Source organism: Sinocyclocheilus rhinocerous, unplaced genomic scaffold (assembly GCF_001515625.1).
Source record: "Sinocyclocheilus rhinocerous isolate Xijiao unplaced genomic scaffold, SAMN03320098_v1.1 scaffold1023, whole genome shotgun sequence".
In the NCBI taxonomy this organism is placed as follows: Eukaryota; Metazoa; Chordata; class Actinopteri; order Cypriniformes; family Cyprinidae; genus Sinocyclocheilus; species Sinocyclocheilus rhinocerous.
In genome coordinates this window covers 112,832-135,782 of record NW_015638986.1, presented here as the reverse complement: position 1 = coordinate 135,782, position 22,951 = coordinate 112,832, and the positions used below count along the sequence as shown (strand labels likewise).

The 22,951-nt window shown below is 39.5% G+C and overlaps 2 protein-coding genes across 2 annotated transcripts in view; one reads left to right on the top strand and one right to left on the bottom strand.

The window, feature by feature from the left end:
- cacna2d3a (calcium channel, voltage-dependent, alpha 2/delta subunit 3a) overlaps window positions 1–22,951 on the top strand; it is a 226,562-nt gene that overhangs the window by 155,362 nt on the left and 48,249 nt on the right. Inside the window, exons 26-27 of the mRNA XM_016566342.1 lie at window positions 6,495–6,616; window positions 11,827–11,904. Of these exons, the coding sequence (XP_016421828.1) occupies window positions 6,495–6,616; window positions 11,827–11,904 (200 nt within the window). The remainder of the gene's footprint in view (window positions 1–6,494; window positions 6,617–11,826; window positions 11,905–22,951) is intronic.
- Window positions 15,306–22,951, bottom strand: part of LOC107750815 (leucine-rich repeat and transmembrane domain-containing protein 1) — a 16,352-nt gene continuing 8,706 nt past the window's right edge. The window contains exons 2-3 of the mRNA XM_016566341.1: window positions 17,311–17,904; window positions 15,306–16,099 (exon numbers count right to left, since the gene is read on the bottom strand). Coding sequence (XP_016421827.1) covers window positions 15,621–16,099; window positions 17,311–17,904 — 1,073 coding nt within the window. The 3' untranslated portion in view covers window positions 15,306–15,620. The remainder of the gene's footprint in view (window positions 16,100–17,310; window positions 17,905–22,951) is intronic.

The following is a 22,951-nucleotide window of genomic DNA, read 5'->3' as shown; positions in this document are numbered from 1 at the left end:
TCAATACTGAGTTGAAGTAGATGCTGTTGCTGTTAATGATATTCACAATGTTGTAATAGGAATTTACTGTGCGAACTGTTGCGGTTGTAGTATTTGATCAGAATTGAGAAAGCATAATCTACTGCTGCTACACGAAACCTGCTGTAAGCCCTTTTGAATAAGCAAAGTAATAAATGCCTATTGCACTTTAAAGAGTTAAATTTACCCTCCATGATTTATCACTAAAATTTCATGCAACTAAAGCGCTTTCTGCTGCCGCTGCTATATTAGCAAAAATAATAATATTACTTGCTATGCATGCTTCTGCTAATATTATTTCTAATCTTGCATCTGAATTTGCCATGCATGCTATAAAATTAGCTAACATTGTGATCTGAATAGCTATGCATACTGGCTGCTGCACAAAAGTACTTAGAATTGCTACTGCCCCTTTATAAACAACCAAAAACAACCAATCAATGCTTATTTCGCTTTGAAGAGTTCTATAAACCCTGTTGAACTGAATAGCAAAGTAATAAAATGCCTATTTCACCTACAAAGTTCACTACCATCGTAGTGTTATCTTATCACTGAAATGTCATGCAACTAAATGTATTTTCTGTTGCTGCTGCTATATAAGCAACAATGATGATTGGATTGCCATGCAGACTGCTGCTAGTATTTCTAACATTGCGTCTGAATTTTGTTATGCGTGCTGCTGCTATTAGAACATAATTTGCTAATAATGCAATCTGAAATTCTATGGATACTGCTGCTACACTCCATGAAAGTACTAGAATTGCTGTAGCCCATCCATGCATTATCAGTGAAATTTCTTGCAACTAAAGTACTTTCTGCTGCCCCTGCTATATTAGCAATAATAATTGGTTGCTATGCAGACTGCTGCTAATATTATTTCTAACATTGCATCTGAATTTGCTATATCATTCTGCTGCTATTAAATTAGCTAAAAATGGCTATCTGAATAGCTATGCATACTGCTGCTACAGCTGCACAAAGGTACTTAGAATTGCTAAGAGTCTTTATTAAACAATGAAATGCAAACAAATAATGCCTATTTCGCTTTGAAGAATTCACAAAATCTCTGTATGCCATGTTAAATAAACGAAGAAATAAAAGCCTATTTCAATTTTAAAGAGTTACTTACCCCATGTGTTATCACTGAAATTTCATGCAACCAGATACTTTCTGCTGCTGCTGCTATAAACAACAGTGATAATTTGACTTGATTTGCTATGCATACTGCTATTAACAATTCGCTAATAACGAAATCTGAATTCAATGATAATGCTGCTACACTCCATGAAAGTACTATAATTGCTGCAAGCCCAACTGAATACACAAATAGTAAATCCCAGTTTAAGAGTGTCCTACTATTAGCTACATTGTACATGGGCTACTGATTGGAAATTCTTTATTATTAGTAGTATTTTTTTATTTTAAACAAATTCATTATTATCTTTAAACTATCACTAAACATGACTTTATAAATCATTATAAACTCTTCACTATCACTGAACCAAGGTAATGAGTGAAATAGAGATGTGGCCCCTTTAAGAATGAGCGCTCTCTCTTCTGAGTGCATTGCAATGCGGCACGAGTACACGTATGAGTGGGTATATTATTTTCTGCTGCTCATTAAGTTGTTATGGTTAAATAGGTAAGGCTGTTGACCAAATAAATGCAAGGCAGTAAGCTAATTGGCTGCATATGCAGCATGAACCAATCAGCTTGTGCCAAGTCCTTTAACTCTCTGAATATCAGTTACGTTAACGACCCATCAGCCTGCGCCATCTAGAGTTTCATGACTAAACTATATATTTACGTACGGGGAGGCCGACGGTAAGAACGAAAGAGGAAGTAGTACGTGTGGTGTTGAGTGCTGCTTACCTTTAGCGCTGCCACTGCCGCCACCTCCGAGTGAGTCACACTAGTTGAGTCAATTGCACTAGAGGATTAATTACGCCAAACAAAGGAATGACTTGCCGCACTATTGGATCTTCCTGGCGCTGACTGCAGAGCGTGGCCGGGTTGTTGAGTGGAGCATTGCCTGTTCGGGTTCCTGCCACGGACGAACTAATTTTCTGGCGAGAATTTTTATTTTTATTTTTTGTTGAAAACAAACTTTCTCCCCCATGAACTAATAGTTTGATACCACATCAAAGAACTCTGGTTAAAGTGAGAATTGGTTGATATTTGTTTTGTGTTGATAATTGTGTTTGAAAATTGTTTTGTTGTAAGTGAACATATCAATTATGTTTTCTCAGCTATACCTTTGAATGGCATGATTCTTTTACTTTGTGTTGATTTGTTTTGTGTGTGTAACTGGTGGTTTGAGTTATCCTGGGTTAGGAAGTGTTCATTTAAATTCTAAATTCTATTTGGTCTCATTCTGTTTGTGACACTGTATGCTACAAAACCATGTTGATTTTTACTACCAAGATGCAGTTTTTTGAGCGCAAGTTATTCCATAACGGATACAAACAATAACTCTCCCCGAAGAAATTATACATAAACCAAGGAATATCCATCCATATTACAACGTTATTGTTTCGTTGGACTAAAAGTGCTCTATGGGATGTTGTTCAGTGGACCCTTACCTTTCTAACTAAACCGGGATTTACAGCAGTGGATGCGTTTGTGACTCGTTATTACGATGAATCTGGTACGTACTGCGTTTTTATTATGCATGTTTTGATGTGTACTGCTTATACAAATTTAGCAAATACATTCCTTATAAGCTTTCCATTGAAAAACAGCGATCTATCGTCGACGCTTGAGGCTTAGACCTTTAGAATGATATATAGTTTGTCAAGATTAATTTTGTCCCTTTTCATTTAATCTATTCGTAAACATTGACACATGCAAACAAAGAGCGTTCAGTGCGCTGGCGTCCAGGTGCGGGTTAACAGGTTAAAATCTACCTGGTGCCTGAATTATAATATTGTAAGGAGTAGGCTACGAAAAAGGCTACGTCCAAATGATTGCATTGTATTTAATGTATCTTCATTTTTTTTTATTCTTAACTGTTTTATTTAATTTTAAATCATTTTTCAACACTTTGAATTACCTTTGAGTATGAAATGTGCTATATAAATAAACTTGCCTTGCCCTGCCTAGGATGATTCCAAGGGTCCTGAATAGAGAGGGGGCCCAATGTAACCCCCACCTGAATGTGATTTCTACCAAGGGGGACACCCCCTGGCCCCAGAATGTGATTTAAGTGGGGCCCACATCAATATGCTGTACAGGGGGAGGGGGCCCAAAAACCATTACAACGTCCCTACTCAAGACATCATAACAACTGAAGTCACTGTGCCATGATTTCATTGAGTAAACATTTCCTAAGAAGTCTGTTTTCAAATCTGAAGTCTTCCTGTATATTCTCATGACAGATTTATTCAAACATACATAAAAAAATGAAGACGACAGGTTAAGTAAAATATAATGAATGCAATATATTGCACATATGTCAAAATTCTCTTCTCTGGAGTTATTTTTCTAGCTGACTATCAACGTTGTGTACAATGAAAGTCTTTTCTGAAGTAAATGTGATGTTACATCTACATTTACTGACATATTTCTGCAGTTAGTTAGTTTATATAGCACATTTTAATACAACAGAGAATTGACCAAAGTGTTGTACAAAATCAACACAGTTCCACACCATAACACACAAACAGGGCAACTAAAACAATACCTCAACTCTCTGCTGGCTCAAACGCTGAAGAAAGAATATGAGACTTCAGGCGATTCTTAAAATCATTTAGAGTTGGAGCGTGTCTAATATGAAACACAGTTGAAACACTGTGAGCAATTAAGAGACATGATTCATTTCAATAAGTTGTTCTTTTTCTGTCAACACCATCTGATGTTTGTTCATGTTTATTTTTTTCTTATAACTAGTAGCAAAGAGGAAGATCTAGTCACGTGCCTCTTGAACTGAGGTGTAACAGCGAACGTCACATTAAAGAGCGTCAAATGCACAGATGCAAATAAAGAGGGGTCTGCTGCACAACAGCCCTGAAAGGGTGATGATGCCATAATGTTCATCAAGCCCAACATCTTGTAAAACATTAAAAGTGGCAGAGCTATGGTGCTGTCATACAAGTGTTCATGGTTAGTTGGGTTTCATTCTTTAGAATTCTGAAGTGCCAGGCAGTCCAAATGTGTAACAGGCTGATCTCTTTCGTTACACACCAGCTTAATTGAAAAATAATGGATAAATTATCCAAATAATTTAGAATGTAAACACTGCTCAGCCTCAGCGGAGCTAGAGCAGCATGTGTGCATCTGGTGAAAGTACAGGAAGCTAAGGACAGGCTGAAGGGAACTGAACCTTGAACTGAAATGTTGTACCTTCTAACATAAGATATGAACATTTTTCAGGTTCTCTAAGATGAGTCCGTCCAAAGACAAAATTTGGCTTTGAACGTTTTTTAGTCATCTGAACAGTGTTAATTTCATCAATGAAGACGACGACAAAAAATATTTGTTAACGAACATTATTTCTGTGACTAAGACGAGATGTTGACGAGCTAAAACTAATGTCTCATAATAAAAACTATGATGAAATTTATGCCTCGTCTTCGTTAACAAGATGAGACGGGACTATAATGTTATTTGAGGACTACCGGACATTCAAAATACATCCTATAGGCTACTGTCTTGTCCTTCAAAATGTGCATCCCTGTCATTGGTTTGCAATTGGATACGGGCGTTTGCATATCTAGTCTCAGTATGGCAGCTGCAGTGGATGGATAGGCTACCAAAACGCGAACTAGCGATCTGAAACAATGGCCTCAGCACCTGAAGGGGTAGGGATAAGGTGACCAGACGTCCCGTTTTTTCCGGGAGTCACAATTCGTTGTCGATTAACTTAAAGTTAGTGAAGGCGGAATGGCACTGATAGAAGTGCTCTCTCTCGCGCACACTCCACTTCTTCAGTTCTCATATACAGCGTGCGATCAGTTCTCAGTGCTCAAATACACACACAGCAGTCCAAATGTCTATCGTGTAGAGTATCTCACGTAAATACAGTCGGTTATGGATTAAGTGAACGTAAACAGGTGGGTGAAAACTGAACGTGTGTCAGTATTACATGAATGCCTGCCGTCTTAAAGGGACAGCATTCCTAATTAAGTACCTATACGTGTCATTAATGTTAACTAACAATAGATGTTAAATAAATATGTTAAGTAAACCTACTGTATCTGAAAAATTAGTTTAATTTGTATCTCTGTTATATTTGTCTTATTGTCTTATTCTGCTTCTTTTTCAAAAATTATAAATTATGTATATTATATATGGACAATAATATTTTTTATAAGTTGCTCCCTTTTCATTACTGTTAAAGGGATAGTTCACCCAAAAATGAAAATTGTCATCATTTATTCAAGTTTTTCCAAATTCAATCCTTGATTCAAATTTCTCCTAAGCTAAATTGATTTGGTCTAAAGAGAGAAGAATTAATGACTATTTTTGTTTGAAGACTACATATAAAATAGCTACCAAAATAAATGTTGGTAACTGCAGTTTGACTAAAAGTAATGTCTAAAAGTAATGACTAAAAGTTGACAAAAATGCAATTACTTTTCGTCGACTAAAACTATGAAATACTCAAATGACTAAAATGTGACTAAGTCTATTAAGAATTTCGTCTCAAGATAAAGACTAAGACTAAATAAAAAATGCTTGTCAAAATTAACACTGGATCTGAGTGATTATCTTGAATGGAGATGTCAACAGTGTACTAACCAAGGCCCTAAAGTCCAAAATGGACTGAAGCACTCCATGCTGTTTTTGGCGACATGGAGGATATATCACCAGAAAGGAAAATAGCTTGAATTGGCTTGAATTATGTTCATGTTAGGCTTCAGTGAGTCACTCCTGGAAAGGAGTTCTCAAAGTGTCAGCATCTAATAAAGCACTGATATGACTGACATAAAACTGAAATTTTCTTTAAATAGTAATTTGTCTGTGAACTTTTTTTAGTAGTAGTAGTAGTATTGCAGCTAGACCAACTACAGGTGCATCTCAATAAATTAGAATGTCGTGGAAAAGTTCCATGTACAGTAAATTAACATACTTTCCAGAAGGCCAACAATTCATTAAAAATGTTTTTTTTTATTGGTCTTATGGAGTATTCTAATTTGTTGAGATAGTGAGTTGGTGGGTTTTTGTTAAATGTGAGCCAAAATCATCACAATTAAAAGAACCAAAGACTTAAACTACTTCAGTCTGTGTGCATTGAATTTATTTAATACACGAGTTTCACAATTTGAGTTGAATTACTGAAATAAATGAACTTTTCCACGACATTCTAATTTATTGAGATGCACCTGTATATGCCATAGTAGCTTCCCCAACACTGGCTACAAAACAAACTGCTGTTTTGAGTAATTTGTGAATCCAGAATGTCAAATATTATTAGCTTAATATCAATTGTATAACAGCTTGTAATAATGAATATTGTGTGTGGTGTGTGTTGTAAGAGACTTCCTGACTGGAGAAGATAAGGAGGTAGTGTTCAGTGCTGATCATTTTCCTTTGTGGTACAAACGGGCTGCTGAACAGGTGCCTGGAACCTTTATCTACTCCCTTCCTTTCGGCACAGGTGATTAAACACACACAAAACAGCCAGTTTCATTACAGCAGTCATCTATTCATGCATTGCACCATGACTGAACCAGGCACAATGCATCGAGTCATTTCTTTGTCTACACTCAATGTGAACCTGCTGTGACACAATCACAAGACATTTACCATGACATGACACAGTCACAAGATATTTCATGTTTAAAGGAATAGTTCATCCAAAAATCAAAGTCGTCATTCGCTCACCCTCATTTTGTACCCCACTATTGCTGGTGTGTTCTGGTTAAAAATAACACAGATTTACATGGAAAAGATGGAAACATGCAGTCTTTTTTAACATAGGGCCACAACAGTTCTTCAGTAATTGCCTTTGGATGATGAGCTAAAAGCATCTACTTCAAAGACAGTAGAAACCGGATAAGAAATCATGTTCTCGAAACTCTAATTTAACTGTTTTGAGTAAGAGACTAGTTCTGACCCATGTATAAAAAACATTTAATACAGAACAAAAAAGCCAAAGACAGAGATTCTGGGATTCATGTGAATCATATTCTAAGAGACAAGGAAAATTAGACTAGGGAGTGTTCAAAGCCGGAAAGAATTGTAATTAGTGTTTACTGCATAAAAACCTGAATTCACAGTCAACTAAAAATGGAGTTCAGGTACGGTGAATGTTCTACAGCATAAGCAGGGGATGAGAGGAGCTTTTCTCAGTATGTCACAGTGAAGTTACCATTACACTAGACTTTTTAAGCATGCAGACTTATTTTGGACCCCACAACAAACATAGACAACAAGTGTCATGCGCTAGGTCAGGGTTCTATAACTCATATATACTCAGGAACACTAGCCAGGTCTCCATGCATTTGCTGACCAAAAGTCCTACCATTGATACGTTTTTGTTGTGGTGCACGTAGCAATAGACTATGTGTGTTTTGAGGGAGTTGGAAGTGAACACCCTGAGAAGGCCCAGAGCTGGGCAGCAATCAGTCTGGACCTGTGCATTAATTTACTGAATTTGCTTTATTGCAGCATTTGTTGACTTTTGCTCATTTCTGAATCACAATGCTTTTTGGGGCAGGTGATATTTTAAAGGGTTAAGTTCACCCAAAAATGAAAATTAGCCCATTCTTTACTCTGCCTCAAGAAATCCTAGGTGTATATGACTTTCTTCTTTCAGATGAATCCAATTCGAGTTATATTAAAAATTGTCCATGGGCAGTGTTTCTGTTCAACAGTCCAAAGGAAATCCAATAAAGTGCATCCATCCATAATAAAACATGCGTCTCATGGTTCCGAGGGGTGACTAAAGGCCTCCTGTAGCGAATCGATGTGTTTTTGTAAGAAAAATATCAATATTTAAAACATTAAGAACACTTTTTTCACACTTCCGCTAACTGTCGTACGTGCAAGCCTGTCACCAAGCGTGGTCCAGAAAACACGCACGAAGAAGAAGATTGATGCAGACAGGTATTTAATAATTCAAAAGAGGGTAATACACAGAAGGCAGGCAGGAGACAAACGTAATCCACAAATGACATCAATAATACCGGACGAGGGAGCATGGGACAGACTACATGTTATATACTAAAGCAAATTAAGCTAATGAACGAGACACACCTGAACCAACGGGTAACGGGCAATCAACGGGAGACAGAAACTAGGTCACAGTGAACACATGGAGAATTAAAACACAACAAAACAGGTCCATAGGTCTGACAGTTCACCCCCCTCCCGGAAGGCGCGACCTCGTGCCACATAGAAAAAGGGAGGGACGGTGGTGGAAGAAGTGCTGACGACTCCAGGGGGCCGACCGACGGCGGCGGAGCAGGTGGTGGTGGAGACCGAGGTGGAGACGGAGAGCCGACGAGCCAGGGTGACGCTGAGGATCCGGAGGGCCAAGGTAGAGCCGAAGGGAAGGAGGAGCCTGACAAAGCCGGAGGGACGAGGCGCAGCCGGAAGAGTAGAGTCCCGAGGCGGCGGATGGTCGACGACTGACCAAGGCGGCAGATGGTCAACGACTAACCAAAGCGGAGCCGGAGGGACGAGGGAGCCCGGTGGAGCTGGTGGACTGACGGGCCACGGCGGAGAGGAGGGAGCTAGGAGCCATGGTGGAGCCGCTTGGTCAACGGGCCAAGGCGGAGTCCGGGACTCAGAGGCTGGAGGCGGAGACAAGGGATCCTCCAGCCACGACGCCGGTGGAGACTGGCAGACCCGTGGCGATCCCACCGCACAGATGGTGGGCTAAGGGTGAGCAGAGGGGCTGCCAGGAGACAGCAGTGGTGATGGTGAGGACTGGTGCAGAGGTGGTGGGAGAGGGAGGCTGGGCGGGAGTTCAGGATGATCATGGGGCTTAGGAACGGTGTGTGCTGCCCACACACACCACAAGGCCACTAACAGCACTGGGAGCGCCAGTGATAGGGGAACGACCTCCGTGGTTGCATCAGGACAGACAGACAGTTCAGGGCAGACAGATAGTTCACAAACGGCCTCCATAGCCGAAACAGGACTGACAGAGAGTTCAAAGCCGACAGACAGATCAGGGCAGGCAGATGATGACGGTTCAGAGCAGATAGAAAGTTCAGGACAGGCAGATGATACACAGTCCACTGAGCTCAGCTCACCCTCAGCTATGGTGCAGTGGTTGGAGCTTCCCTCCGTGCTCTCACTGTCCATAGTGCTCTCCCCCGTGGAGAGCTCTGTAGTCGGCTCTCGCACCTGGTCTGACGTCACAGGCTCTGGCTCCGAGACGATTCTCAGCTTTGTCGCTCCATTAGGTGATGGCTCGTCAGTCGCGGCGGGCTCTGCCTCTCTGTCAGCGGTGGGCTCAGGCTCTTGCTCCACACAGCGGGGTGACGGTGGGCTGGGCTCTGGGTCCTTAAATGTTCCGGATCGGGGTAGGATGCTCTCCAGAGACCGAAACATGGCCTCCCTCCAGTTCAGTCCTGTGGAGTCTGGGAGGTCCACGGAGCAATGGTAATTCGCCTCAATCCGGAACAGGGACTTCATGGTCTCGTTGTTGTGTGGAGACGTGACGGCAAGATGTGCGAACTTTAGGGCAAATGAAACGAAATCGCTGAGAACTTCGCCGCCCATTCCATTCTCTTTTTTCTTTTGGTCCGGTATTCTGTCACCAAGTGTGGTCCATAAAACACGTATGAAGAAGAAGATTGATGCAAACAGATTTTTAATAATCCACAAGAGGGTAATACACAGAAGGCAGCCAGGAGACAAACGTAATCATACTGGACGAGGGAGCACGGGACAGACTACACTTTAAATACTAAAGCAAATGAAGCTAATTAATGAGACACACCTAAACCAATTGACACAATCAACAGGAGACAGAAACTAGGTCACAGTGAACACATGGGGAATGAAAAAACAACAAAACATGTCCATAAGTCTGACAAAGCCATTCTGGGCGGGTGATGTAGGACGTATGCTTAGTGCACACGCCGGTGATTAGTGACGAACGCGTAAGCGCGGAGGAGAGACAGCAAAACAAAACGCCGGTCACGAATTAGAAGCACAAAACGAGGATTTGTAAAGAAAAATGTTAGAGGATTTCGATATAAGCCAAGAGGAGACTGGTTTTCCTTTGCTAAAGTAAGGAAACTTTGCTTCCTTTGCTCCTGTAAACAAACTCGCAAGAGTAGCATATCTCACCGGTGCATGCGCGACACATACGTCCGACGTCATCCGCCCGGAATGGCTTGCATGAATGACAGTCAGCGGAAATGAGAAAAAAGTATTTGTAACATTTTAAATATGGATATTTATCTTACAAAAATGCATCGATTCACTACAGGAGGCCTTTATTCACCCCCCGGAGCCATATGAGGCACTTTTTTAGTATGGATGGATGGACTTTATTGGACTTCTTTTGGACTATTGAACAGAAGCACCTGCCCACTGCCATTATAAAGTTTGGAAGAGCCAATACAATTATTAATATAACTCCAATTGGATTCGTCTGAAAGAAGAAAGTCATATACACCTAGCATGCCTTGAGGGTGAGTAAATCATGGGCTAATATTCATTTGTGGGTGAACTATCCCTTGAAGAATGTGCTGTCTTTAAGAATAATATTTTACTCCCCCTGTGTAGACTTGATTAACTTGCTTACCACAAAACATGCCTAAATGGCTGCATCACATTTTTTATTTTTCTCACTGAAACAAATATTATTTCGTGGACAGATCTTTTTAGATAGACCTCCATCTCCTCCCCCTCAAAACAAGCTTCCTGCATTGCAGAATTAGTGGAGTAATGATGCATGACATTTGTTAGGAATAAACAATGGATTATTTACCATTCATCTTAACTGAACACTGTGAAAATGCAGTGAAATTACAGAATATTCATGGATGCTAATTACTAGTGTTACAGCATTTTTTACTGTAGTAGTTCTGCAGTTTATCAAAATGAAACAGCAATCATATCCACCTTTTCCCAAATGCGTCTACTGCCTTTTAAATTATGGATAACATTTCTGATTTGAGGAACTTCCACTCAAAAAGACTGCAACAAATAATTATGTCAAATAATAATGTTGTAAATAATCCTTATCCATTTGACTGAATGAACTGTACATTTTCTGTCAGGAAAATAATCTAGTGCTTGGTATTTTAATTTGATTTTGTTACCACAAGAATATCTGTGACAACGTCTCTTTTCAGTTTGGTGTGTTCTGTCTCCTCATTTTCTTTTTCGATTGTCTGTGGAAAAGACAACACATACTGCACTCTTGTGGTAGCAGTGTGAAAAATTCACTGGAATGCACTGGAATGAATGTCTTGTTTACCCAAATTCTCATTCAGAAATTCTCTTTCCTTATGTTTTCACATGGACTCTTTTAAACGTAATTTTCTTGCCTTTCTCACTTCTAATCCCTATCAGAAGTGTTTTTTCGAATGTTTCTAAAGCAGGGAAATATATGTAAACTGTCAAAGTGACAAGGCATTTAAAAATATCCATTAGTTTTCCAGATAACAATTTCAATTCAAGTTACATATACGTATGGTACATAATATAGACTTACAGATATTACTGAAATAGTATTTAACAGTAGTTGGTTGATGTGGTGAATGTTAAAATGTGGGAAAATTAAAACAGAGCTTGAGATCAGTATAACACAAAAAACACAGTTCCACATTAAAACTGAAAGTGCTGGCCTGGCCTCCTCTATACTATTTGTTTTAAATGAACTGTATCATTGTGTTTCAGGCTCTGAGAATAAGAGTGTGGTTTTGGCCAGCAGCGCCATTCATTTGTTGGATGAGAGAGAGTCACCCATTGCTGCAGGTACCTTAACCTTGCATGAATATCACTGCTTATTTGACAAAATCTTGTGTTTTTGTTGTTGTTTCTGTGCACTGGAGGTGTTTATACTTTAGAGGGATTGTGAGATGGAGAACTAAAGACATAATCCATGTGAGCAAAAAGACACGCCAGACAAACAGTAGGAACGGATGAAAGGAAATAGAATAGCAGAGAGAAAATTAGAAAGTGTCTGCTTGAACATAAGCCTAGAGGGGCACTCACTCACTCACTCACTCACTCACACACACACACACACACACACACACACACACATACCCTCATGCACAAATGATTCATGTTATAACTGACAGAGAAATGAAGTAGAACAGACAGATTTTCACCCTCTACTGCGCATGATTCAATGTTTTGCTGGAGTGGACATACACACGACTAAAATCAAGTTCTATACAGTATTTCATGTTGTTTATTTTATATATTTTAAATTTGATGTATATTTTACATCTTTTATTTTTATGCTTTAATGCTAATCACTAATGAACATATATTTAACAACATTTTTAATACAAGCACATACACATATACCACAGATATATGACAAATTGAGCTTTCTAGCTCAATGAGTGTTGGTTGATTTGATTTGAAAAGAATAATTATATATATATTTAAAATAATGTTCATACACTGCTTCAGATGTGATACTGCTCAGTTTCACAAGCGCATTGCAGCACACACTTAATGCAGCCTGACATGCTGATGACAGAACTCTCTTGTGTAACCGGGGCATGTGTGTCCTTGATGTGTTTTAAAGGCCAGTTTACAGGATTTCTTCCTATAATCACAACTTCAATATGATTTGTGCTTGATGACAGCCATAGCATTACATTAAAAATACATTAAATTAAATTGCTCCAGTGTGTATGAATGTGCCACTTTTCCCTATAGTTTATTTCAAACGCTCTTCTAGTGTGCCCGATGTATTTTTAATAATATGAATATTCAGTGTACTTTCTAAAACACTTTTATCTTAAAGACTGCTTGATGATCATAAAAAAAAGAATTAACACAATGTCATTTAAAATAATTTGAGATTTTTAGCATGTATAGCATGTTGTACATCACAGGACATGTAAACTTTAGCAATGTACAATATATTGCTTAGTTGTGTGCTCTGATGTTACATAACATACATAGATCATTTCTGACAGATCAACCCTTCATATGCACGTTTACATAATCTCGTATACTCCATCATATGACATCTGTATCACTATTTCCTTCTTGCCATCTCATTTCTCAAGAGCTCCGAATCTCTTAATCCACTGTTTGTATCTATATACAAACAGATTCTGTATATTCACATGGATGCTTATATAATAGAGCACACTGATAAGGATTTGTCTACATGAACTAATATGGAGTATGGAGTATGGATGATATAAATCGTCCTTTCATCATAATTTATCATATTTTTTATCTAAAATTATGCAATAGACTGTAAATAAAACCCTTTAAAAAGGTATAGTTTGACAATATAATATGTAAATATTGCTTGTTACTGGCTGTGTGTAAATTCTGTGTGATTATGTAATTTCTGTGTCACGAGCAGAAGCGCAATAATTGTATTAGCATCAGCCCCCCCCCCCGACCCCATTTAACAAGGCGAATCAGGATGGATTAAAACACATACGTTTGATATGTTCACATAAATCTTTGGCCTAACTAAAGCTCAATGGGAATTGATGTTGTTTATCCATAGAGCTGCAATAGTGTAAACAGCAGGAGGGGAGTCTCCCCTCAGTTTTTAGTCTTATCATTTTAAAAGTTATAATAGATACCAGAGACTGTACGAGGGAGCAGAGACAGACCACATATAGAAAAACGAATAGGCAAAATTGCACTGCTCAATAAGTTCAGTTGATTCAAGGGTACACCTGAAACATGAAAGCTTGTCATGCTGCACACAATTAAAGATGTTTTTTTTTTTTTTGTGGGCATTTGCAGTACTAATCAGAAACTCTGTGCCTCAACAACACAATCATTCTCCTCCCCATTTTTCCAATGATTTAACAAAGATTTGCACAGTACTGGAAAAAAATAATAATGTAAAAATAACTGAAAAATATGGATAAGATAGTGTGACAAATAAGTCTGAAATCTGTAGTAGGCCATAAACTGTGAGCTGGCTACAATTTGGCGGCATTGTGTTGGACAATTAAAGGGATAATTCACTGCTAGAAAGATGAGCTTTTAATAAAATTTGGCTGTTTATGCAGTAGGAAGGCGTTGTTTTTTTTATTGTTTTTTTACTACATGACTAGAGAAAATAGAGAATAAGGGCTATGGCATTCCCTTTCATCCAAAAGGTAAGGATACTTCAGCACCCATAATGCACTAGGTGCAGGTAACATGGAGAAAGAGTACACATTGCTAATTTACATTTACTACTAATATAAAACTGGTTGAAAATCTACGAACTTGTGCTATAAAACAGAATGACTCTTTGTTTTGACTGGCAAAGAGCCAACTGCCTTTTTGTCAAAATTATTGGCTGTTGTTTTAGTCTAGACCAGTGGTCGCCAACCCGTCAATCGCGATCTTCTTGTACTGACAACTTGATACCTTTTTAGCTTTTTTATATTGGCCATTATTTTATCAGTTTACATAAATGTCAGTTCTACTGCATATTGCGGTCGGTTCATAAGCAGTGTTGCCAAGTCCGCGGTTTTCGCGCGGAATTGGGCTACTTTAACACTGTTGCCGCGGGTTGGGTTGAAGCGACCCCAATAACGTGATATTTAGCCCCTGGAATGTGAATTTTACTGGAAGATCCCCGCCGAAAAACGTGTATTTTACCCCCGAATGCGATTTTTACAGGGGAACCCCCCTCGAAACACTATTGGACTAGTTTTATTGCAAAAACCTGGCAACCCTGTTTATTAGTGCCACCTGCTGTCAGTGAGTGCGTCTCATTCAGACCTGCTGTTTTTGTTTCGTGCAGATGTTTTATGTAGCAAATAAATAAATGACACCTAAAGTCAGACCATTCTGTTTTTGTTTTAAATCCTGAAATTAATCTAAATCAAATCAAAAACAACTGCCCGTGCAGATCGTGATTAAAATGCAGTGGTTGCCTCTAATTTCAAATGGCTAGATATTTTTGTTTAAAGCCAGTTTGTTTGTTATAAAGCAAATAGCCAATAAATACATTTGCTTAAAAATCAGTATCAGTATCAGAATCCAATTTGCTAGTTAAAAAAGAAAAGAAAATCTGAATTCTGAATCAGCTATGACAGGCGCATCACTCATTAAAATACTAAGTAAAAGGCCTCAAATTTGAAGTACAATCTGGGATGTCTTTTTCTATCAATTCTTCAATAGGTAGATCTTGTCTTTCATAAAGGCCGAGGTCAGGGATCTTGGGCCTAAAAAGGTTGGTGACCACTGGTCTAGACCATGCATGTGCATTTGTTTGACCAGCCTGAACAATACATTTTTTTGTTCTAGCCTAATTTAAGCTATAATAATAATAATAGTTTTGGAGTTTTACGTCTTTCCCATTTCAGGTATCTGCATAATTAGAAAATAGCTGCCCTAGGGGCATTGCCAATATGGCTGCCAAGTACACTGACTTGCCTTGAAAGTAACTTTGTAGATACACAACAGTATGTGGATAATCTGTAGTGTAACCCTGATGTGTATTTGTGCTTTGTGTGCATCATGTGATGCTGATCTTCGGGTCACTCAAGAGGTTCTTTGTCCTCCTCTCTTTCAATGTTTTTCCGCTCCTCTCCTGAACCCGCCTCTTTCGCTTTCTTCTTCAGCTCCCTTTGATACTTGGCATTAATTGCTGCATACGCACATCCGTAGACAGCTGCTGCCAACATCATCAAACACACAATTCCACAAACCACTCCTGTGATGACCACTGTGGCTATGGCGCGTCTGTAGTTCACAGGCCGGGATCTCTGCTTGGCCTCACACTCAGGGAGTAACGCTTCTCCTGGGGGGCTGAAATCACTCCCAGATGGTGCTCTGGGGCTTGGATGGAGATGCCCGCTGAGCATGCGATGCTTGTTGTCCAGGTAGTGGATGTTGGCGAACAGGTAGCTGTAGCTGGTGATCATGCAGGAGTGGAAAAGCTCGTAGGGAATGTGCCGGAGGTCCCGCTCCAGCATGAGATGAGGCTGGATGCATGTGACGCTGTCAACCACTCCACCTAAGAACAAGAGAAAATGATGAAGCTGAAATGGCTAACAGATGGAGTTCGTCTTCACTATATGGCTTTTCACATCGTATATCATCGTTCTAAAGACTGCTTTTAACCCTGAGCAGAGGAACATTTCACACTTGTAATTTATAAGTGGTCTTAGTGCCACTTTTTTACCTGGGGAATGTAAAGTCTGAAATGCCAGTTTAATACCCAGGATTAATTGTTAATACTCTTGGAAAATTATGAGCAGTGTACTGTAAAACGTGAAAGAAAGATTATCCTCAGTTTAGTTTACCCTGGGTTTAGAATGACGCAGGGCTAACAAGTGTACAAAGCCTTTATGTAAAGCTCAGGGCTGGTAACCAGAAAATAGCTTTTTTTATCTCTGCGTGGAGCAAGCCATGAACTGTCAAAACAGTGTAGGTTGCTTTAGCAGAGTTGTTTGTGTCATAAGATTATATTGACGGTAGTTAAAAGTCATGGAAATAAATTCCACCATCCCAGTCATGAGGCAATAAACACTGATTTTTTTTTTGGCAGAATCTGTGCATTAAAAAATATATTAAGAATAAACATATGGAGCTCTGCTTATTCCATATATATATTATTTTAATGACCGAAGATCAAAATGATTGTATGTCATTTGTGTGATTAGTATTTTTCCCTTGTAAAGGGGATTGAAAATGAACCATGTTCAGTAAAAAAAAAATAAAATAAAATAAAATAAACAGCGGGTCACCCCATGCTCCAGCAATTCAAATAAACTCACAGCAGCAGTTCAAAAGAGACATGCAAGACTGATGCAAAACATGTTCCTTGATCTGCTAACTGGAGGGAAAATCCATGGAGCTCTAATAGGTGTGGCCCAAATCTGGAGTCTGCTCCCATTTGTCAGCTTTAAAATTGTTTGTCAGCTGGTCAGCCAATCCAACTGTGAGATACACGGTTTACTCATTCACACCTACCTAAAAAAGAATGGCACTGGTAGAGTGCAAGACTGGACACTCATGCTGAACTTTTTGCTTTTGGTAATAATATATTATAATAATAACACTATAAATATACATATATTTCAGCAGAATTGTCATAATTATGAAATTTACTTACCTCAATTCTTCATTTGCAAGATAATTTTTTAGCTATGTATTATTTATTTATTTATTGATTGATTCATTCATTCATTAAACACTTTATTGTGGATTCGACCATTTTGTTACCTTTGAAGGCAAATGTCTCCAACCATAGTTTGAGTCCTATCAGATGACAGTCACATCTCCAAGGATTGCCCTTCAGCTGCAGAACTTTAAGATTCCCAAGAGCCTCCAGGTATATACGGTCCAGCTTAGTTAGCCGATTGTAATGGAGTGACAGATGGGTCAGAAAGTGGAAACTATCAGCAAGAGCTCCTGGTAGACCACCTATTGTGTTAAAGGACAAGTCCAAAATGGTTAGATTTCTTATTGAAACCAGAAGGCGTCGATCCACTTCCCTAATAGAGTTATTGGCCAGGCTGAGGACCTTTAAGCTTCTAAGTCCCAAAAGGGCACTAGGGGAAAGCGTTGTGATTGAATTGTTTGCTAGGTCCAGAATTTGAAGTTGTGGTGTCTCTCGAAAGGACATGGAGCCCAGGCCTCGCAGACGGTTATTTTGAAGATACAGCTCCAGGGTGTCTTCATGAAGTTTACGTGGAATATCATATAATCCTCGTCCTCGGCAGTCCACCACTTTGGCATGAGTGTCACACGAGCACTCCTTGGGGCAAGAGGAGACTGTCTGGAATAATAACAGGCTGGATAATGCAAAGACCACACCTGGTGAAGAGATAGAAAAATTGAGTAAATTGCCATTGGATTCATTTGGCCTTGATTTCAGCCTTTTCTGCTTCTCGGACAAACAGTACATTAATTATGATGACACAATCATCAGACATGAACCAGTCACTTACAATTCAGATGAAAACACATAAAGTGACCCAACGGTGTCTGCTACTTGTTGTTCTTTATATAGCTGGTAACCTTTGGTGTAATGTGTAGTCCCATTTACAGCACTAGTAATCCTGATTTGGTAATCTATTTAAAGTGAGATATATAGTACATTCAACTTAATCCACATACATATAGTACACTCATGTAAAGTATAATATACAACAAATCTTAACTGCTTTCATTGTTTTTATCATTGCAAAATGTATGATTATGAGAAACATATGAATCCATGTATATATTACTGTATATGACACCTTTTTTTAAATAGTTGACCAAATTTAAAGTTTTTAAAACATTTTGTTCATAAAATCCAAGCTGAATACCTCTCCCCCATTCAAGTTTTATGAGAAATAAAAAGTTTAAAGGACACTTTAAATGTGTTTATTGTGGAGGACAGTCTAACAAAAATGGATACATTGTTCCAAAACCTTGCTACCAGTATCAAAATGGTGTTATCACCTGTCAGTAGCTGTAGGAACTTTTCATCCATTCAACTGTTAATATGCCTAAAGGAAACTAAAAGAGAAGTCTACAAATTTATACAAGGGATATTAGGCTGTGTATCATCTCCATAATGTTGTAAAACCTTGTGATGCTCAAAAATGGTATGAATAGGGAGCATGTGTGAATGAAATAAAATCGGACCCAGAATGGAGCCTTGTGGCACTCAGGTGATGGGAACTGTGACTAATAAGAACAATCTAATTTGCAAAAGTTCCTAGCAAGAAAGAATCTTAACAGAATCCAGTCTAGTACAGCATTATGGATGCTATCCTAGATAATTTGTAATTTATTTAGAAGGATACAGTGATCAGTGGCCCTCTCCTTCTCTCAGCCCCGTATGTGGGGAATTATTGGATGTAATAGCCTAATCCTTGGCCATGATTGTTCTTCCCGGACCACATTTTTCCTTTCCCACATTACAATTATGCAAATGTGGAATGATTGTATGAGCGAGGATATGTGAAGAATAGCTTTTGCAGAGTGAGGCATCCTCTTTGAGGGCTCCAGTCTTGCCATCTAAATCTTTGTTTACACTTTTGCCAGGCTCCGCATCGTGAGCCTCCGCTGACTGCGCGTGCACCTCCCCAAAGACACGAGGTGTTTATACTTGTCACGCTCGCCATTGTACTATTCTTTGAAACAACAGGGAGAAACTTGGAGTAATTGCCCTCTGAAACTCAGGGGACAGCGGTGAAAACAAATAGCTAATTTTGCATCATTTACAAAACCAGGCGATTAAGTTTGTCCATCTATGCAAATGTATCTTTATGTATAGAGACAAAATCACTGTCTGTCACGGTCAGTTTAGAGTAGTGATCATGTATATTTACGAAGACTGATAATGGTACACTAGAACACCACCAAAAAAAACCCACTAAATTTCTCATCAAACAATATATACAGAACGACATTAAGTAATTAGTGTAAAATTTGATCTAAATGAATTATATTTTAAATACAATAAAAATAAAAAATCCTTGAAAAACCTATGAAACCTACGCTTCAGAAGCGTAGCCACGTGGAAAGTTAATACCCTGGGAAAATGCCATTGTAGTGAATTTTGCTTTCGCCAACCTAGGGAGGCGAAATAGTGTAGTGATGGGTACTCGCGTCACCAATGACGATATGATATTTGGATCACGTGTCAATTAAGGTGTGGTTATGAGTACATCACATAAGAAAGATTTATCAGAGCTAGGTTATCTGGAAAGACAAACTAAACTGTTGCTACTCTGAAAGAAATAAGGTGAAGAACCCTATTATGCATCAAACAAATACATGAAAGATTTGCTATAAACTGCAATCAGCTATATAATATCTAATGTAAATTAGAAAAATCATATACTGATAATATCTAACAATGTCAAGGTCTCTGGAAGAGGCTTGGATAAGTGATATTTACGTTCTGTGTGGTCGAGTGAGCAGTCCGGTAGCGGTGACTTCATCCCTGGAGGATGCTGATCTCCTGGAGCACCAAAGGGTCCTAAAATCTGGAACACGCAGATGTGGCCCTGGAGTAGGTGCAGAAGGTTATTAGCCTGGAACACGCAAGCAAAGGTACCTTGGAGTGAAGGTTTGCTCGCCGGAGCTTAACTTGTCGCAGATGTCTGTGTGTCTTCTGCCTCTCTGGGCTAGACTCAGAATTTTGTCGATCTGCTTCGTCTCTCTAGGATGGAGACTCAGGATGTGCTGCATCTGTTGTTGTCTGAATGTAGATGATCTCTTTCCTCGCAGGCTGGAGGCTCAGGACTTGGTATCTGTTATTGCCTCTTCCCTCATGGGCCTGAGGCTCAGAACGTTGGTGATCTGTTGCAGTCCTTTCCTTGACAGGACTCCGACTCAGAACGGAGGTTGATCTGCTCTTGTCTAACCCTTGCAGACAGGGGACTCAGAACAGTTGTTTCTGTTGCTGCCTTCCCTGTAACAGGCTGGAGACTCAGAACGTAGGTTGATCTGCTATTGTGTCACTGGACGTGCCGGAGACTCAGAACTTCAGTGTTTCTGTTAGTGTCTCTCCCTTTCGGGACTCAGACTCAGGACAATGTAGCTATTATTGCCTCTTCCCTCACAGGACTCAGACTCAGTACCGAGGTTTATCTGTTAGTGTCTCAACCTTGCAGGCCGGAGACTCAGATCTTGCTCTGTGAGTGTATTTTCCCTGACAGGACTCAGACTCAGAACAGTGTTTCTGTTAACGTCTTTTCCATTGCAGTACTCGGACTCAGAGCCGAGGTATCTGTTACAGTCCCTTCCTTTACAGGACTGAGACTCAGAATTTGTAGCTGTTATTGTCTCTCCCTTTCGGGACACAGACTCAGTACTGGTTTATCTGTTAGTGTCTCACCCTTGCAGGCCGGAGACTCAGATCTTGCTCTGTTAGTGTCTTTTCCCTGACAGGACTTTTGGGAAGGTACCTTTATCTCTTTCTGATGAGGAGGAGATTGCAATCTGGCGCTTCTCCATTTCCATCAGAGTGGGGGGACACGGTGTGGCCCACCCTTCTTTCCTCCTGTGGAACTTATTTGCATAGTCCAAACACAAAGTTAGAAAAGTGTCACTAATGTTTTACCAGTGCATTTCTCACTTTCCAAACCACAACCAGAATAAATTTGGCAATGTTACGAATGCATTAAGTCCAAACATGATAAAGATTGAACGGTCATGCATGCATTCCTTTGTCCATTAACAGCTGAGTTTGTGTAAGATGTTGCACTACACGTCGCTGCCACTGAGAATACTTATTTCTCTGAATAAGTATGAGATGTGTGTGTTGTAGTTTGAATCAGTTTAAGGTTTGAGAACATAGTTATAAATGGATTTGGATGGAACTTTGTGATCTCTTTTTGTTTCACCCACTGCTGCTGCATCCAGAGGTCCTAAGGAATTTTTATGACGGTCACAGGCCAAAACCTTAGGAATCAGTCTGTTGGTGGATGAAGAGCAGAAACTGCGTTTTGACCAATGAGAAGTCCTGTCCTTCCCGGGCTTTGTACCAAAGGTCTTCTTCTTGCCCTCTAAGAGGTGTCTGGCTGTTGTCCTGGCATCTTTATCTGATGGCGTTGGACAGTTTGCTTATGTTAGTCCACCAAGATCCAATCAAAATGTAGCAAACCTTTGTCCACTATTGTGGAATGGAATGTGCTGTCCACTACACCATGCACACCGGCACGTGAAATAGGGCCTCGTGCACTCAACGCGCATTGCCGCCAGCTCCAGGATGACGCCATTTTCACCGCGCACACCTTTGCGCTCATGCGGATGCGGCGAGTATAAACCAGGCTTAAGCCTGACCCACTGCCTTGTATGCCTTGTCAATCACCTCACGGATAATTGGCAAGGCATATGTGGCAGCAGGTCAGGTTGGTTGTGCCCTGCACACAATGGCTGTTTTGCAGGTGCATTATACTAACCTGCTAAGAGATTTGGAACAGGGGCAGAGATTATCTCCTGAAGCTGTAGCTGACTTTGCCAGGTTCACTGAGAAGGGGAATGAGATGCTGCCATGCCTCAGGCTTGCCTTTGTGTCTTTTTCAGACAAAACAGCTAATGATGTATAATTCAGGCACCTATTTATACTCACGGGCACTCTGTGTGTGATATCATGGACTGTCTTCTGCCTATAAATGATGACGTCCCCCATAGCATCAACACCAACAGCTTAGTTCTGTACATCTTTAAACAACCTAGTAGGAATAGCATCAAGAGAAGAAAAAATACATCTAACAGCTCAAAGAGATAGAGGCTGAATTTAAAAAAAATGGAAAAGGTGGTTGAAAAATATGAAATGACTTGAAACAGGTGCAATTTGTACTTTAATGCCAGTGATTTTGTTTATAAAAAGCTACAAAACTGCTCACTAGAACTACCAATTAATCTACTCACTAACTACAAACTTGGATCAGGGCTAGCTGCTATGAGAGGGTTTAATACAGAGTTTAAAATGGAAAACAGCTTTAGACTATAAGAATTTTTGGATATTAGGTTAACAATGTTTAACCTTTGCAGAGCAGTAGCTTTCTGGTATTAATACATGTTATTTTGCAGAAGGTATAATAATCCTGGAAGTGATTACAGCATAATTTTCAGGGATATAACCAGATTAGCAGGTTTATAGTGATTTGACATTTTTCTATGCAAAAAAAAAGATTGTGCACTTTGGAGGGTGAAATAAAGAGTGTATTTCTGTCATGACAACTCTGGGAGAGATTGGCATGTTAATGGACATGGCAATGTTAATGTATTTGGTCTTGGTGGAATAGATCTGCTACAGTGGTACAGTGCAGAGCAAGTACAGAGACTTCATACAGCCAATACATCCACAGACATGCAAATATAACAAACATGAAATTACCCATAGCATATATATATA